The 18505-nt window shown below is 41.8% G+C and overlaps 3 protein-coding genes across 5 annotated transcripts; 2 read left to right on the top strand and 1 right to left on the bottom strand.

Moving 5' to 3' along the window:
- Positions 1–6517: 6517 nt before the first annotated feature.
- On the top strand, positions 6518–7679 carry LOC139550543 (guanine nucleotide-binding protein G(I)/G(S)/G(O) subunit gamma-5). The gene is made up of 3 exons (XM_071361492.1): positions 6518–6676; positions 7064–7227; positions 7396–7679. The coding sequence occupies exons 1-2, from the start codon at positions 6596–6598 to the stop codon at positions 7187–7189; spliced, it is 207 nt and encodes a 68-aa protein (XP_071217593.1). The 5' UTR covers positions 6518–6595; the 3' UTR covers positions 7190–7227; positions 7396–7679.
- Positions 7680–7733: 54 nt separating this feature from the next.
- On the bottom strand, positions 7734–10810 carry LOC139550541 (sterile alpha motif domain-containing protein 13-like). 3 transcript variants are annotated; one of them, XM_071361491.1, is made up of 5 exons: positions 10626–10810; positions 10010–10129; positions 9213–9255; positions 8989–9100; positions 7734–8896 (listed from the first exon to the last, which is right to left on the bottom strand). In XM_071361491.1, exons 3-5 carry the CDS (start codon positions 9248–9250, stop codon positions 8747–8749), a joined length of 300 nt encoding a protein of 99 aa, XP_071217592.1. In that variant the 5' UTR covers positions 9251–9255; positions 10010–10129; positions 10626–10810; the 3' UTR covers positions 7734–8746. The 3 variants fall into 3 exon arrangements, with proteins under 3 accessions (XP_071217592.1, XP_071217591.1, XP_071217590.1); XM_071361490.1 differs by having other exon boundaries at positions 10006–10129; XM_071361489.1 differs by lacking the exon at positions 10010–10129.
- Positions 10811–10887: 77 nt separating this feature from the next.
- On the top strand, positions 10888–13645 carry fuz (fuzzy planar cell polarity protein). Its single transcript, XM_071361488.1, has 2 exons — positions 10888–11118; positions 11724–13645. The coding sequence occupies exon 2, from the start codon at positions 11827–11829 to the stop codon at positions 13156–13158; it is 1332 nt and encodes a 443-aa protein (XP_071217589.1). The 5' UTR covers positions 10888–11118; positions 11724–11826; the 3' UTR covers positions 13159–13645.
- Positions 13646–18505: the final 4860 nt, after the last annotated feature.

Raw genomic sequence — 18505 nt, forward strand, 5'->3', positions numbered from 1 at the left:
AATCTTTATATTCTGTGTCACACCCTTGTGGGTGTCAAAAGGGGGAGTCGAAAAGCAGTCGAAAAGCATATCATTTGTTGATTTTTTCTTTGTTGATTTTTTTCTGTTTTTCTGTTTAAAAAAAATGTTTTTTTAAATGAATAATAAACTTTTTATTATTTTCATGAAATGCTATTAACATATTACTATGTTGTGACCGCTGAAATAAAGGATAATGAGTGACACCCTAGGGGGTGTCAAAAGGGGGACTCAAAAAGCGTTCATATATTTAATTAATGAGCTGTTCTCCTTTTTTTAAATCAGTGACAGCACCAGTAGAGACAGACAATGTACTGGAGGAGTTTGCTGATGTTTTTACAGGAATAGGATTATTCCCAGGAGAATGTACCATTCACCTTGACCCAGACGCAATCCCTGTGGTCTACCCCCGAGAAAGATTCCCCTTGCTCTCCGTGCCCGTCTGAAGAAAGAGTTGGAGAGCATGGAGCAATCTGACATAGTCACCAAGGTTACAGAACCGACTGACTGGGTAAATGCGTTAGTGGTGGTGGAGAAACCACTTGAACAAGGCTATCAAACGCCCCCATTATCCTTTACCGACGCTAGATGGCATCACACACAAGCTAGCGGGAGCACACTACTTCAGTGTCATGGACGCTAGATCAGGCATCTGGGCTTTTTGTGGACGACATCCTTGTCTATGGTCGAACCAAAGAGGAGCACGACCGAAACCTCCGCGCGATGCTGCAAAGGTCCCGCGAGAGAGGAGTCCGGCTCAACCCCGAGAAGAGCACAGTCGGAGCTACAGAGGTCAGCTACTTCGGACATCTTCTCACAGCGTCTGGAATCAAGCCAGATCCACAGAAGATCTTAGCCATAAAAGAAATGGAGCCACCAAAGAACCGTACAGAGCTGGAAAGTGCTTGGCATGGTCAACTACTTAGCCAAGTTCGCACCCAGCCTCTCCAATGCTAATGCACCCCTGCGTCAACTGCTAAAGCAGTCCAGTGAGTTTCTCTGGGACAAGAAACACGACATTGCTTTCCAGAATGTGAAAAACTTGATCACGAGAGAACCAGGACCAATCCTTGCCTACTACGACCCCGACAAAGAGCTCAGACTCCAAGTGGACGCGTCGAAGTATGGACTAGGTGCAGTGCCACTGCAAGAAGGAAAGCCCATCGGCTACGCTTCCAAATCTCTCACAGACTGTGAAATGAACTACGCTCAAATCGAAAAGGAGCTCTACGCCATTCTGTTCGGATGTAAACGTTTCTATCAGTACATATATGGACGACAAGTCATTGTGGAATCCGACCACAAGCCCCTTGAGTCAATTATGAGGAAACCACTAGCCGCAGCCCCGCCAAGGCTACAGAGAATGATCCTTCAACTACAAAAATACGACTTCACAATCACTCACCGTCCAGGCAAAGACATCCCTGTCGCAGACACACTCTCCAGGAAGTGTCTTACCTATAAGGACAGCAGCCTCAGTGAAGGCATGGACATGCAAGTGCACACTGTGTACAGCAACTTACCAGTTAGTGACACAAAACTGAAGGAGATCCAAGCAGAAACAGAAAAGGACTCGCAACTCGCACAGCTGAGGAAAGTCATACAGGATGGATGGCCTGAGGAGAGGAGAAAATGCCCTCAGAGCGTCTCAGAATTCTGGAACCATCGTGATGAACTATCACAGATCAACGGAATAATTTTCAAAGGAGAGAAAATCATTATTCCTACCAGTCTCAGAGAAGAGATTTTGACAAAGATTCATGCTGGACACATGGGCATGGAAAAGTGCAAACAGAGAGCACGGGACATTTTGTTTTGGCCCGGAATGTGCAAACAAATAGAGGACATTGTTGGTAAATGCGCCATATGTCTTGAACGACGCCCCTCAAACACCAAAGAGCCAATGTTACCTCACTGTATCCCAGACCGACCCTGGCAGGTCGTGGCAACCGATCTGTTTACCTGGAACAACGAGGACTACATCGTAAACGTGGACTACTACAGCAGATACTTTGAACTCGACAAGCTTTACAGCACCACATCTGCAGCTGTGATACACAAGCTGAAAGCAGCCTTTGCCAGGCATGGCATTGTAGAGACTTTAATATCTGACAATGGGCCCTGTTACAAATCAAATGAGTTTGAATCCTTCACAAAAGCATGGGAGTTCACACATGTCACCACAAGCACGCATTACTCTCAAAGTAATGGCCTCGCTGAAAAATCTGTGCAGATTGCTAAATCACTCATGGATAAAGCAAAAGCAGACAAGAGAGACCCCTACCTCAGTCTCCTTGAATACCGCAACACTCCAGTTGACAACTTCAAATCACCAGCCCAGCTGTTGATGAGCCGCAGACTTCGCTCAATCCTTCCCAGCACCAACCAGCAGCTGCAACCTGAGGTCGTCAGCTACAAGGAAATGCATGAAAAATGTGCACAGAGACAACAACAACAAAAGCGATACTACGACTACAGCTAGACCACTGCCACCACTGATCAACGGAGAGTCAATTAGAATCCAGGAGCATGGCCTCTGGAAGCCAGCAGTCGTCATCCAGCCAGCTGACACTGAACGTTCATATCACGTCCGCTCCGCAGAAGGATAGGTGTACCGCCGCAATCGTCGTCACCTACTGAACACAAAAGAACAACACACTGATGAGATGAACTGTTCCCCTGAAAGAGAACGTGATGGACTAAACACACACACAGCACAACATACACCATACTTACCTGCAACACCACAAGAACTGTTGACTGACACAGAAGCATGCTCAGCATCATATCGCACAAGGTCAGGAAGAGAGGTCAAGCCCAGAGCTGTCCTAGACCTGTGAAATGTCAAAGGGTGTAGGCGGATCGCTGCCCTAAAAGAGTTCCAGACTGTAAACTTGTTATTGAAAGTATACTTGAAATGTTTTCATATTGTATTTGTTTGAAATGTTAAGATGTAATTTCTACTGTAAAAGCTGAGTTGCTGAGAATCCCTTGTTCGAAAAGTAACAGTATGTTGGATCATTGTTCAGAGTCTATGTTGATTCAGTTGGTGTAGTATGCAATATAAATGGTTACTTACCTTGAGTTCAAACTGCAGAGCATGTTTTCAAAAGAAACGCTTAGAATATGTAAACATTTTTCTCTTGTTTTAAAAGAAGGGGGATGTAATATTCATATGTGTAAACATACTGAATTATAATTGGATGCATTTTACCGCCATATCATACTGTGCTATGATTGGTTAAGACCAACCAAATGGTTAGGTCATGGTCAGTTTGATCCTGGTTGGCGATACGTGAACATGCCAGTTATAGCTAGCTAATAAAGAGCTACGTTAAGAAATATCCTGTAGTACTGCATTTTATTATTTTGTACAAAGTGTGCAAAACAAGACATGCTGGACATCAAGGGTAACCACTTCTTACATGTCGGTTACATGTCACTTCATTGAAGATTTTTTTGATGTCTAGCTGTCTTCTGGACTGCTTTGAGTTCAGCGACAGACACACCTCAGATAACTTGGCAGAGGAACTGTTGAGTGGCCAGAGAATGGCAAGTAGATGGAAAAGTGGTATGTTGTGTTAGTGACAATGCAGCTAACATAACCAAAGCCATGAAAATGTGGCCATTGTCAATGCACCTGTTGATGCTCTGACCCAAGAGGAATGGGAGGTGGAGGAGGTGTGCAGAGTCCTGGAACACTTTGAGCAGGTCACTGTGGAGATCAGTGGAGAGGTACAGTAAGCAGTTATTACTACATCATTATTTAATCCAGTATTATATATGTATATGAGCAGTAGATGAGAATGCAGTGTCAGTAGACAAAACATGAACCTGAACTAATACGTTATTGTCTTTTCAGCTATGTGACAGCCTCAAAAATGATACTCCTGTGTAAGGGTCTGCAGCGAATCACAGCCAGTCGCCAGAGAGAAGCAAATGTAACTACAGGACAAGTGACAGAGTTGATGGACACTATGTTCATCAATGGACAGAAAGTTCCACAGAATGGAATATAATCACATGCTATCAGAAACCGCTGCACTTGAGAAGTTAGCTTTCAGTGATGCCAGAGCGATTGATGAGGCTCTTCATAGAATAACCTCAGCAGCAGGGAGGGACAGCCCCAGCAGTCAGCTGTCTCAGGCAACAGGAAGAAGAAAGAGCAGATGGAGCAGAAGCACCAGCAGTAGTGCCACAAACGTCTGCTGTTTGAGGAGAGAGCAACTGGGGATGCAGCGTGAAGGAATCCGACAGCAGATGCCATAATGGAGGTCCGATCCTATTTGGAGGAGCCCCTCCTGAGCTGGTGGGAGAACAAGGCCTCTGTCTACCCACGGCTTACTAAAGTCATGACAGGGAGAAACTGCATAGTGGCCACGTCTGTTCCCTCTGAGAGGGTCTTCTCAAACGGGACAAATAATTACTGAGAGAAGAAACCGCATCAGCCCCTCAAAAGGGAGGCAGCTTGCATTTCTGAATGCAAATCTCTCATAATAGCAAAATATGGTCAGCATTGCTGTGTGCTGCTGGTTATAACATGGCAATAAAGGAGAGAAAAGAGGGACCAGTTTAATGTTTTAAAGTGGGATGCTGCAGTTTTGCACATTGTTATTTATTTTTCTTTGATGTGGTGCAATATTCTGTTATTATGCTGTTCAGATTGTATTCGTTTTGAATTGTTACATTTATATGCACTTTGTTTATATTCATTAAAAAGTTGTACTTTAAATGCAAATGTTTTAATAGCATTCTTTTTCATAAAAAAACAATGTATTTTTAAATACATTGTGGTTAAGGTAGAGTATGATTTCATTTAATAAGAATCGTTTTAACACCAATCATAGTCAAACTATTGCAAACTGTTTGACTTGAAAAAATACAAAACATTTTTTTTAAAGAGCCGTTTGGGAGCCAAAAGAGCCGGTTCTTTTTGGTGAGCTGAGCCGAACGAGCCGGCTCACTGAAAAGAGCCGGAATGCCCATCACTAATGAACGTCTTTACTTCGTACAAAACTCACGCCTCCGTTCATGCACCGTGCCTGATTACATTCTTAAAGCAACTGAGCTACGACACCATATTACTGAACAAAACAGTAAATTATGAGTGTTTGTGTGCCCCAGGCTATTCGTCAATAAAACAAACTGTGCCATCTCGTTTGAAAATATTCACTTTTACTTTTGATAAAGATTATTTTAGCAATTACATTTACTTTTGATACTTAAATATATTTAAAACCAAATACTTAGACTTTTACTCAAGTAGAATTTTAGTGATTGAATTTCACTTTTACTTGAGTCATTTTCTATTAAGGTATTTTTACTTTTACTCAAGTATGACAATTTAGTACTTTTTCCACCACTGCCAGTGTAAGAAATTGTATTAGATACTGGTAACTTGTTTTAACCACTTCTCAGCACAAGCTATACTTGACACAACATGCACCCATCCCCACTACTTTGTCAGACCCACACACACACTCCCCTCCCCCATGAATAGGGCCCTGTGAAAACAAACGCACATGCAGGATGCCTTTGGATGAGACTAGGACAAAGAACTGTGTGAAAAGCCAATGGAATGTCGACATCAGGCCCGGACAGGACTACCCACGACCCAGATCGACCAATCGGAAAGCCAGACTACAAGATCAACCTACTTTGCTTGTTGCCTATATAATCTGTATGAACTGTTTAGAGGGCACTCTTCCGACGATTCCATACGAGTCAGACAGAAGGAGCCGTGCTGCACGATTTACTAAGATATCTTTACATGTGAATAAACGGCCTTATTATATAATTATCCACCTCGTCCTATGTCTCCACTTGATCTCCTGTCTCCAGTAAACGTTTTACTAACATCAGCACACCTGTTGCTTCACAAACTTTTTCTCCATTTCCCATTACCTTAACGCATTTCTGCAATAGTGAAACAAGATTCAACAAATTCAAACATCTCTCACTTGTAGTCAAACAATCAGTCTCATTAGCTTCTAGACTCCTCCTTACACAGTTTAACCGAGAACGTGTCTCTAAGTCATGTCCAAACAATTTAATTGGCTGATAGGTGCACTCCAATCAAGTTGTAGTGACATCTCAATGATGATCAAAGGAAATTGGATGCACCTGAGCTCAATTTGGAGTGTCATAGCAAAGGATGTGAATACTTGTAAATTAAATATTCATATATTTCATTTTCAGTATGTTTGCAAACATTTCTAAAATCATGTTTTCACTTTCATTATTGGGTATTGTGTGTGTAGATGGGTGAGAGAAAAACATATATTTAATGATATATTTTAATATATTTAATTTTGAATGCAGGCTGTAACACAACAAAATGAGTAAGCCAATGGGTGTGAATACTTTCTCGTGTTTATGGTCTACTGTAATTTATAGTATATTTTTACTACTAATATATTAATTACTGCTGGCAAGAAAGGCGTTTCACTACTTCTGCACGTGACAATATTTTGAAAGTTGAGTCGCGGTCGCTTACTGAGCCACACTGCAACTGCGCAGAAGATTCAAAACCGGATGTGTGATCAACTATTCGATTTGTCTCCGCTTCTTTTCTAAGATGTCTGGCTCATCAAATCTCGTTGCGATGAAGAAAGTTGTACAGCAGCTGCGTTTTGAAGCGAGCATCAACAGAGTGAAGGTAATGTATTTCACACTCAAACATACTTGATAAACCTGCTCAGGGAAACTAGTCAGCTAGCATCAGTATCTAGCTAACAGTGGCTAATAGCTAGCTAAGGGCGTGGAATCTAGGCACAAAAATGGTGATCTTGCGATAACACAATATTTTGCTTAATCGTCTCTAATGGAATTGGAATTGTCGGTCATTATAGAGTGTGGCCTACCGCCCTAGGATCATTCATAGCCTAATTTAAGGATCTGTGTTCACACCTGATAGCTAATATTGGCAACATTCAAGGGGGATAGTTGTAGGAGTCTTAAAGTTAACAATGAGTGCAATGTTACCCGTTGAAACAGGTCGTTTTTTTGATCACAACTATATTCCTGTATTATGGTTTCTGTTCAGGTGTCCCAGGCAGCAGCAGACCTTCAGCAGTTCTGCATGCAGAATGCCCTCCAGGACCCCCTACTCACTGGGGTCTCCTCCAGCACCAACCCCTTCAGACCACAGAAGGTGTGCTCCTTCTTGTGAGACAGACCCATAGGACAGACAAACCACAGCATTATTTGGTGAGTCTCCCCTCGTGTCAAAACAAAAATGTGCTCTTCTGGTTGTGTATGTAGTCCTTCATTGGATCCAAACGGAATCAGTGTGGATTGCAGACTAGTATTTGGTTGCAATGCAGAGACATTCAAGATACATGCATGTGCTTATCTCACTCTGTTCCTGTCTTGCAGGCCTTTGTTTTGATGCTACAGGGAAAAAGTTGACCTCAACACTGCTATTCAGTTCCCATGGCATTCCACTGCCACAGAATCTCATGAAGTGTAGAATAACATGTCAGAAATCATGTAAGGAAGACTTGCCATCTATTTTCAGCAAACCACCTTAGAGGAAATGATTACAGGTTTATTTTTCATGGCACAGGATGGTTTAAGTAAATTATTGTGCCTTTTTCTATTTTATTCATTATTGTTCTTGACTTTTTGTATTTAGAAATTAAAACATTCTTCTTTCTCTACATGATTGTTTGCTAATCGTTCTTTGGTCAGACTGATAGTGATATCTCAAATCATTAAAGATGCAAGTAGTTTATTTCATAACAGAATGCAAACAGAGCACCTTAACAATACAAAAGGGAAAGACTACAACTTTTGATAAAAATATCCAAAACAATAAAAAAGCCACCCTTTTAAGATGAAAGAATATGGTGAATAAGGAAATCAAAGAACACTTATTAACCTATATTCCCCACCCCCAAGTGCTTAAATATGCAGTCCGGGATCTTAAGCACAAATTCGTAACATAGTACACAAAACGGGGACCCGTTTTGGCTTGTAAGCACCACTTTCAAAACTACAGGCTGAAATTATACAAAGTTCCCAGAGCATCACTTTAAATAGATCATTGATGTACATGATGCTTAAAGATACTGATTTGATCATCTAATATTCATAGTGGCTCATTAGGGAAAAAATTCACAGTGATGGAGGAACAGTAATTCTAAGACTAGGGTTCAAACACATTTCCTCCAACTAATTACCATGCAATTTTTTCTGAAATCAAAACCGTGTTCAAAAGTTTGTATATAATGAAAATATCAAGACAAGGTTAGGACATTTATCAGCAGGTCAGACATCTAGTGCACCTTTGCGTCCATCTGAAAAGGACTGTCCCCTAAATTAACCAATTCGGTTGAATCCGCTTCAGTAGCATGCTTGATTAGAATATTTTGAAACTAACTCTTAGAAAGGAAAAAAAAACTACAGTGTACTTTAAGACCTGTAAAATAATTGTATTCAAATAAAGGAATCAAGTCCTTACTTTCATAAACCAATATCACTCAGTTAACTAAAAACCGTATGATCACTGCCATGCTTTTGTAAATTAATTTCACGGCGTAAACCATTTGGCATCGGTCATCACTTCAAGTAAAAGAACATTGACTTTGCATAAGGATGCAAATAAGTTTTCTAAGCACCATCTTCTGCTGTCCATAAACGTCTTCGGCCTGGTCTGTCCGTCCAGCCTCTCAACCCTCCTCCATAGATGACTGTCCTGTTGCACATGGAAGAGCATGGGGTGATGCTATGATGCATTAGCATTACTCTTCAGATGCTGGGTCTGGAGTGGCTTCACATGGTACTCGTAGATCTTCAGTGCTGGCCCCAGTTTGATGGACAGGCCTGTCAGGACATCGTTCCGCGTCATCAGAAGCAGAGACTTTCCATCGATTTCCTACGAAAAGAAGGGATTGGGAAGCTCTGACTCACGAGAGAGAGAAGAATGTGTAACTTGCAAGGTTAGTAAATTATGTTCTGTTAATTTACCTGGTCCTGGAAAGCAGTAGCCTGCTCTTCAAATCCTGCAGCTTTGAAATAGTTAACGACATCAGTAACCGCCCAGTCAGCAGGATCCGGCAGCTGTCCATTCTCCACCTTACTAGAAAGACAGAACAGAGAGGACAGGATAATGGGTATAGGGACAAGGCAGAAGGCCATCAATCTTATCCCTCATCTATAGCCTCAGAAGGAAGACCACCCTCTAAACTTACGGCTTGGCTTCCAGTGATCCATTGGTTTTGTTCTCCATTCCAGCTAGTAAAATAAAAAATAAAAGTTAGATTTGTAGAAAAGAGAACACAAGAATCTAATCCAAAACTAGATTAGGTTTACTAAATAAACCCAAGGTCTGTCATGAACTGAATACATTCACTACTTGCATGAAGTTTGTTCAATATAATACGATGTGTTGAGAGGTTATCTGGAAATTGATCAATTTGGTTTCTGAAACCAACTACAGAGCATCTGATGTACTGAGTGTTGAATAGAGAAGCCAGAGTTGATTTGGAACAAAAAACTTCAATGATGCAATACTGACATGCATGAGTACTCAGTTGCTAAGCGATGTGGGGAACTTGATACTGTTGAAATAGTAGGGTAAAAATGCAAAGACCAGAAAGTGCATTTAATGATGCCCAAAAAGCACAGTCTTCATTGGATGATGGATATGGGCCATAAAGGGTATACATAACAAATGTGGAGGATATGATCATCCCATCACAGTAGTGGGCACACTGGAATACAAAGAGAGGTATGTGGGTTCATTAGTTGTGGATTCTGCTCTGATCAAAAGCCAAGGAACTCGTTGTGCTCGGATGAGTCAATTTCAAAGACAGAGGAGCCATTTAAAGTCCCCTTATCTGCATTCTTAGAACTTCCCTATTCAATGAACATCTTCTACATGACCATGTGGTTTTATCATGAGCTGAATAGTCTAGAATTTACCCAAAGGCAATCTGTCTGTATTTGTGAAGCATTGTATATAGTTCATTATTAGCTACCTACCTACCAATCTACCAGATGCTACCTACAGTCTTGGATTTTCAGCAGGTTATCTTTGGATGGACAATTTCCATCAGAAACTTCACTCTCACAGTTCTAACTTTAGACACTGCATTTCATTCAGGACCTATGCACATCAGTGGAAAGAAAGATCGCGGATCGTGATGATATTGTGGACAATATTACAATGTGTAACATAAATCAGATGCAGCATGAAATATGGAGTAATTCATTACAATCTCGGAATAAGGAAAGCGCAATTCAGGCTACTTTATCTATTACTATACCTTGATACCTTAAATTCTATTATTGACACCATGAGCATTTCTTACTGACTTTAAAAAAAAAAAAAAATTTAATCTCATCTAACATGTTATACGTTTTGTCAATAAGTATGTCTTGCTAATGCAGGGTTTCCCAAACTCGGTGAACGTTTTGTTTTTTGCCCTAGTACTACACAGCTGATTAAAAATAATCAACTAATCATCTAGCTTTGATTATTTGAATCAACTGTGTATTGTTAGGGCAACAAAACAAAAACGTGCACCCCTTGGGGTCCTGAGGACCGAGTTCGGGAAACGCTGCGCTAACGTGTTCTGCTTCGGTCTATATTTGACACTTACCTTTTTATTGTTTATTAGTTGGCTTCGTTGATAGTTCTTCTGACAGCGTAAATGAATATCCTGTTTATTCACGAATGTATGCCTGGCGCTGCGCAGTTTATTCGATCTATAAACCACCTAAACTCCTCAAACGAATTAAATTATTCTGTTCTAATGTTGAAAGGATCTGCGAGTTGTCATGCGCCGCCTAGACAATACGCTCGTGAACAGCCGCAACATTCTCGAACCTGACTGGCCAGTTCACCAGAGGCAAAGGCGGAAATAGGAAGAGGGATTATGCACCCGTAAACACTGATCTAAAGTCAGTTTATTTTATTTATTCTCCAAGTGGTCAATTAGGATTGTGGTATGATAAACTGATATAAGATCTGCTTTAGAGACATCATCTGATTGATTGAATGAATGGATCATGTGAGAACGGCCAGTGCCAGTTGCTGTGGAAACGTGAATGGAGTCAACTCGTTTCGTGATGGAAGGAATTCAGCAAAGAAAAGTAAGAGGGAAAAAAACATTAGATAGTGAGCTAGCTATTTGCCGGCAACACGTATTTTGGTAAAATAGATAGCTACCAAGTTTATTTCGATCATTTTGTCCTGTTTACAGTGAAAAAGTTATCGCTACGTTAGCTAGCTAGCTAACACACACACAGGGCACAAAAATAAGTATCATAACAAAAACGTCTGAAATCACGAATGCTCATATTCCTGCCAACTTTCTGAGCGATACAAAATTAATCTGTACAGGCGCAGTCTGGTTGAAAGGCCCTGTGTGTGTGTGTTAAAGACCCTCTTTGTTGGGCTCCCAGTCAGTCTCAGTTGCTCCCAGTCAGTCTCAGTTGCTGTGCACCAGTGTGACGAAGAGAGAACAGAGGGAGATGGATCCTGTCCAGTGTTAGTTGACTTGAAAACAATGAAAAAGAGAGGTGGCATTTTGCGTGTTTGCTTAGTTATAGTAACTAGCTAAATGCTTAAAAGTTGTCTGCAAATACACATCTGCGACATGTTTGCATGACAAGTGATATCTGCTTGTATGCATTATGTAATCACGATCTATTATATAACTTCTTGTTGCATGCATCTGCTCTTGTTTTCTTGCAAGTGTCCCATAACCATGGACTAGAGCTGAATCTTCTCCATCATTAAACCAGAGGGCCAGTCAGTGGATGGTTCAGGACAGCGCCTAGCCTGGCCACCCCAGCCACATGATGCTCCAACAGGCAGGCTCTGTGCAGCTTCTCTGCCTCACTGCCAACAGTGGGGTTCCTCTCTTCACCCGGGGGGCCTCTAAGCAACTCCCCTTCTCCATCATCGGCTCCCTGAACGGTGTGCACATGTTCGGAGCGGGCCAGGGGGTGGTGCTGGCTGGCTGTGAGACTGATCGCGGAGGCCGGATGGTGTGGAGGGTATTTCAGGACAGCGTGATGCTCATAGCGGTGAGCAGCGGTGGGCAGGCCCAGCAGGGAGGTGGTGGTGCAGGAGAAGACCTCCACCTGCGGCGCCTGCTGGAGAACGTGTGGAACTGCATGGTGCTGGTGCTGGGGCAGGATGAGCTGGCCAGCTTGAGGAACGTGGAGCGGCTGAAGAGGGACCTGCGCTCCTGCTACCGCCTCATCGACCAGCTCCTGGAGGGGGGACAAGGACAGGAGGGCACTATGGGGGACCTGACGCATTGCGCGGACTGCCTGCTGCCCCCCAACGCCACCCTGCTTCAGGAGGGCCTAGACGGCTTTACCCAGGCTGCAGATAGCGAGTTTGGTTGCCTGATGGTCCACGGACGGATAGCCACCGCCACGGAAAAATGGTGGCGTCTGGCGCCGCAGGAATTGGTTCTCCTATCCGTTCTGGCCCGCTCTCTCTCCCTCTCAGGCTCTGCGTCCTGTGACACCCCTGTCTTCCTGCCTCAGGGCAGCCCCACGGTGGCACATCGCCTGCTACGCTTCCAGCTGCTTCCGGGGGCGGATGTGTGCGTGCTGTGCGGCCCCAGTCCCACCCTGCACAGGGCTGAGAGCGAGCTGGTGGGTTGTTTCTGGTCTCCTCTACTGGAGGCCCTGAGAAGTAGCCTGGCCGTGGGGGAGCGCTGCCTGCCAGGCTCTGTGACCCTCCGCCCTGATGTCCTGGCTCTGCTGCTCATCAACAGAGAGTCCCGTCGCTCTGTCTCCTATGTGAAAGCCATCATTACTAACCCCAACCATCCTCCCAGTGACCATCCTCTGCCCTCCAAGGCACGCTGCTGGGAGCTGCTCAGGCTCTTCTACACTTTCACCACCACTCGCTACTTTCCTCTGGAGGAGACCCCGGCCCTGACCCCAGGGGAGAAGGCCCAACGTGGGGACTCCCTCCGGGAGGACTTTGCCCTGGGCTTCTCCCACCAGCCGCTGCAGTGCTACCTGGTGACTGAGGAGTGTAAGTGTTTTGGCCTGCAGACTACCCAACATCAGCTCTACCTGCTCACCCCTCTCTCAGTGCCTACCTTCGCCCTACGCTCCGTGGCTACACAGACCCTCTCCGCCATCACTTTAGCCACTGGATTTTAGGCCAGCTTTTATAATGGACATGGGCACATTGCTGTGAAACCTAGAGATAGCGTTACACTGTTCACTATATGTACCACTTTCATCATAGACAACCATTATGGAGCAAGGAATGTTCCTTTTACCTCAATTTGATACTCCAGAATATTCTTGTGTGTGTGTGTGTATATATATATATCACACTTGATGGTTTTTGCGACTGCACTTGAAGAAACTTTCAAAGTTCTTGACATTTTCCAGATTGACTGACCTTCGTGTCTTAAAGTAATGATGGACAGTCGTTTCTCTTTGCTTATTTGAGCTGTTATTGCCATAATATGGACTTGATCTTTTACCAAATAGGGTTATCTTCTGGATACCACCCCTACCACCCCTGTTTAACACTTTCTTTGGTTACTACATGAGTCTGTGTTATTTCATAGTTTTGATGTCTTCACTATTATTCTACAATGTAGAAAATAGTAAAAATAAAGAAAAATTCTTGAATGATTAGGCGTGTCCAAACTTTTGACTGTGTGTGTGTGTTTAAATATATGTATATATATATAAATTGGTGCATGTTGCATTTTTATTTATATTCAGTATAAATGCAGAACCCCTGCAGTACTTCCACGGACCCCTAGCAGGCTGCGAACCCCTGGTTGAATACCCAGGTTCTAGAAGAAAGAAAAAAAATATATATTAAAGATTTTATGGAGTTACAGTTCATATAAGGAAATCAGTCAATTGAAATAAATAAATTAGGCCCTAATCTATGGATTTCAAAGATACCTACAAACAAAATGGGCCTCACAATGGGCTTCAGGATATCGTCACGGTATCTCTGTGCATTCAAATTGCCTTCGATAAAATGCAGTTGTGTTCGTTGTCTGTAGCTTATGCCTGCCCATACCATAACCCCACCGCCAACATGGGGCACTATTCTAAGACAAAATAAGAGCTAAAGAAAATATTTACTAAATCAAAATAAAGTTACAAAAATAACAATAAAATAACGAGGCTATATACAGTCGGTACCGGTACCAAGTCAATTTGGGGGGGTACAGGTTAATTTAAGTAATATGTACATGTAAGTAGGGGTAAAGTGACTGCATAGATAATAAACAGCGAGTTGCAGCAGCATCCCTGCCCAGTCATGTGAAATCCATAAATTCGGGCCTAATGAATTTATTGCAATTGACTAATTTTCTTACGTGAACTGTAACTCAGAAAAATATTTGAAATTGTTGGATGTTTCATTTTATATTTTTGTTCAGTGTGTGTATATATATATATATAAAGTAAAAAATGAAAAAGTACCCGCGAATAGGCTACCAGTGCGGCAAGTACCTCTGCCTGCTGGTAAGCTTTCATGACTCAGACATACATTTTTGCCAATACATGGTTAACCTTTGTTTAACCAGCTAAACAGCTCTTCATAGCGAAAATGTGTTTCAAGTTACCTTTTTAGCAGGTAGTCTAGTGGTTCGAGCATTGGGCCAGTAACCGAACGGTCGCTGGTTTGAATACCTGAGCCGAAAAGCTGAAAAAGCTGTCCTTGTATCTTGATTACTTATTGCCATTAACATTCATTTTTTTGCTAGAGTATGCTTGGGTGTCCCTGGGTCGCCGGTTTGCCTGGGAGGGTGTCCTTGGGAAAGAAAAGGTTGTTTTCTCTCACCGGCTCCTATACTTGACTTACATAAGTGCTGTTGGAAGACCGAGGAAAAGTGTTCAGCTGACCAAACATACCAGCAATGCGGGTTACGCAGGAAAATGTCCAAATAGAATTTGGAGTATAGGTTGTTAATCAACTTCAGTGCTGTTACTGTGTCTATTTTCTTATGATCATAAATAGTTTTGACAAAAACAATGTTTGTTTGAAATATTGTGTTTAAAAAACTCCTGTTTCTATTGAGTTACTGCTGATAGAGATTATGGGTATTTTTCACTGTTTTTATACATCTATGTGGATGAATGTCATCTACTTTTGAGTTGTCTATTGTGTTATTTCTTTGTGTGCAATAGTGATAAATACTTATAACATGGCTAAGGTTGCCCCCTACTGGTAAAAGAAAACAACTTGTTGTTGACCATGGTGAGAAACCAGGACCAGGATTTGTGTGGACATTTTTAAAGGAACTGAAATATTGACTAAACTGTGGTGTCACCAGATGGCTGACCACAGAGAAAATATTGCTGATTGTTGGAAGTAAAGAAAAACTGAATAGCTTTTATATGCTGTAGTGTCCTGAATTGCAACATCAACATCTAAAAACACAGCACAAGAGATCTTTTCCATGGGTACGTGTTTTTGCATGGAAAACCTTAACCATTTTGGGTTATTGACTATTTTTCGACTTCCTATTGATGATGTTGAAAGTATCAATGGGAGTCTGAGACGATGTGGAAGAGGTTTTAGATCACGTAAACGGTCTGGTGTAGGAATCTAAAATGAATGTGCAGCTAAATCTTAATCAACCTGGATCTGTTCCTCAGTTGTGCCAAAATCAAGTCAGGGTCAAATAGTTGGAACATCTGGCCCTACTTTCACACAATAGCTGATGGTATGTCATAACTGTTTACTTTGGCTGCAACACTTTCAAGCATCGCTGATATAATGATGACCGCATAGTTCAGTAAATTAACCATGAGGAAGATGGTTTCCCTCGGCTCTACCTGATTCCACTTTCTGTTCACTTCAGGCATGGATGAATGGGATGATGACTGAACCTATAGTTCTTGATGGCAAAAGCTCATGTCGCAAGAAGGAAACAAATCAGAGTAAGCAGTTGAGCCGCACTGCTTTTACGTTTCAGTGGCTGGTGATAAATAGATGATGCCATATGAGTACATTGAATATACTCAAACTGTTCCATTTATTTCTGAAGTTTCAATGGTGTGAACTTTCATATCTGTCTTGCTGTGTACTGCTCTCAACCCTTATCTTGTTTCCACTCAATGTACCTAGTGTCAAAGACCCAGATGAGGTTGCAATAGATTCTCATAAACTGAGAAGGTATGTTATTTTTTTTGTATGTTGTACAGAGGAACTGAGGAAGTGGTTTGCTCAGTATCTGCCACCAGCATATTGAGTCATTATCTCTGAAGCTTTACTTGGTTCATATGACCCATGGTTACATTTGTTAGAGAAACTCTATAGTTGTGGTCACACACATACACACACTCTAAATACAGTATTTACTTTTTAGTCATTTAGCAGATGCTCTTATCCAGAGCGACTTACAGTTAGTTAGTGCATTCATCTTAAGATAGCTAGGTGAGACAACATAATCTCTGTTATTTTTCCTCAAAAATGTAGCTATCAGCAAAGCCAGCGCTAGTAGGAAAAAGTTAATGAATGAGACTTGTGTGCAGACACTTGAACTGGAGTACGTAAAGGACCTAGTGGAAATGTGGAAAAAAATGAGGTAAGTGATTTTATTGACCTGATGAAAGTTATGTAGAGGTGAAAATATATTATTGAGAGGACTTTGATTGGGAGGAATATAACTCCTTTTCCCCAAGATGGTAGGCCTACGTAGATAAAAATTATCTTTTGGTGGAGTAATTTGGACCTTATCACTATAGTGGGCAGGGTGCTGAGGAAAACTTATTAGGACAAAAGAAACCATTAACAGATTGTATGCAGACGGTAGCAGGTATTTAACAACTCTATCATAACATTAGTTAATGATCACATGTTATCCATAGTTATATAACATCCATTGGGGACAGAGATCAAGCCATTGAGGGAAAGACCAACTGCAAAGCAGGAAAATTGTCTTTAAATAAATCTCCCTGTCTAAAACAATTTGGATCCATCTCATACTGTCCTTGTAACACATATAGTGGTGGATCTAATTTAGATGCATGCAAATCAACAGTGCAATGATTTAGTTACGATAGGGACTGCTGCATATTGGAAGATACATGTATTGATTGTGAGCATAGCCCTTGGTAACTAAGTTGTATGGTTGTATCTGAAACTGAGTGACTGATAGATTTCCAGTGTGGGAAGGGGGGTGATATTGAAAGGCATTGTATGGAAACAATTATGTTGACACACTCAAGAGCCCACGCAAAGCAACTTATCTAATCACACTTATTTTTCAATTGCTACTTGACTCTGCTTTGTTTTTACAACCATTGTGCTCAGTGTGCCTTTTGTACTAAGTTGATTTCAGTTTCATGGATGATTGTTTGGCCATGGAAGAAATTATCAATGGAGTTTTCTCCAGGAAACACTGAAGATATGAAAGGTTGAATGGCTGGACTCTCCATTGGTGTCATGGTAATGCTGTAGTACAATGAGATGCTTACTTGCAGGTACACCCCTCAATTATGTGACAAAAATACAAATAGAAGTTTAAAAAAATACATACAAATAAAAGTTCAATAGAATAAACTGGAATAAAATTTGCCAGAGATATAAATCGCCTAAATGGAAGGCACTCGAAACAAATGTATAGTAAAATATTGACTTACAGTATGTATGGAGAGCAAAGTGTTTGAATTGTGCAATACGTTGTGCAATAATAAAGGTGTGTGTGTATGGGTGCGTGTTGCAGAAGGACAGATGCTGTGTTTCTTCAGCAAATAGACAGGTTTGTTAGACAGCTGATATGTGACCCTATTCCTCTGTCAGGTCTGACCTTGTTCCTACACATTCCCAGAATACCACAGGCCTCAAATAACTGGACTCTGGGAGCTCAGAAAGGAAGCCCATCTTTTTTTATTTTTTTTATTTAACTAGGCAAGTCAGTTAAAAACAAATGCTTATTTAGAATGAAGGCCTAGCCCAGCCAAATCCTAACCCGGATGACGCTGGGCCAATTGTGCGCCGCCCTATGGGTCTCCCAATCACGGCCAGTTGTGATACAGCCTGGAAATGAACCAGGGTCTGTAGTGACGTCTCTAGCACTGAGATGCAGTGCCTTAGGGCTCCCGAGTGGCACAGCGGTCTATCTTAATACAGAACTAAATCACTTTGACTAAATTATGTCCCTTATCAGACCACTTTGATACTTGAAACTTTGTAAGTCAATGGTTGATCCGGTTCTTTGAGTCACTTCTGTCCACACTGTTGCAATGGAAATCTACTATCCACTGTCACCATGCTCATCAACCCAATGATGTAATTAGGAAAATTGCACTGGGGGTAAGGCCTACTGAAAGTAGTCTATATGAATGGTTATTTAGGAATGCTGTATCATTTGAATTTAGCATTTATGTTAAAGAACTATCAGCTATAAATAAAGCAACATCTATCTCAGTCATTCACACTAAAACTTAACTAGCCTAGTGTGGAGGGCCCTTAAAACATCACCAGTTGAGCAAACCAGTTGAGCACAGTGCACATTCCGTGTAA

This window comes from Salvelinus alpinus, chromosome 23 (assembly GCF_045679555.1).
Source record: "Salvelinus alpinus chromosome 23, SLU_Salpinus.1, whole genome shotgun sequence".
Classification (NCBI taxonomy): Eukaryota; Metazoa; Chordata; class Actinopteri; order Salmoniformes; family Salmonidae; genus Salvelinus; species Salvelinus alpinus.

Coding starts and splice junctions, on each gene's coding strand:
- LOC139550543 (XM_071361492.1), top strand. CDS start 6,596: ATGTCTGGCTCATCAAATCTCGTTGCGATGAAGAAAGTTGTACAGCAG. Junction 6,677..7,063: donor CGAGCATCAACAGAGTGAAG/GTAATGTATTTC, acceptor GTTTCTGTTCAG/GTGTCCCAGGCAGCAGCAGA.
- LOC139550541 (XM_071361489.1), bottom strand. CDS start 9,250: ATGGAGAACAAAACCAATGGATCACTGGAAGCCAAGCC. Junction 9,101..9,212: donor GGATCACTGGAAGCCAAGCC/GTAAGTTTAGAG, acceptor CTGTCTTTCTAG/TAAGGTGGAGAATGGACAGC. Junction 8,897..8,988: donor CTACTGCTTTCCAGGACCAG/GTAAATTAACAG, acceptor TTCTTTTCGTAG/GAAATCGATGGAAAGTCTCT.
- fuz (XM_071361488.1), top strand. CDS start 11,827: ATGATGCTCCAACAGGCAGGCTCTGTGCAGCTTCTCTGCCTCACTGCC.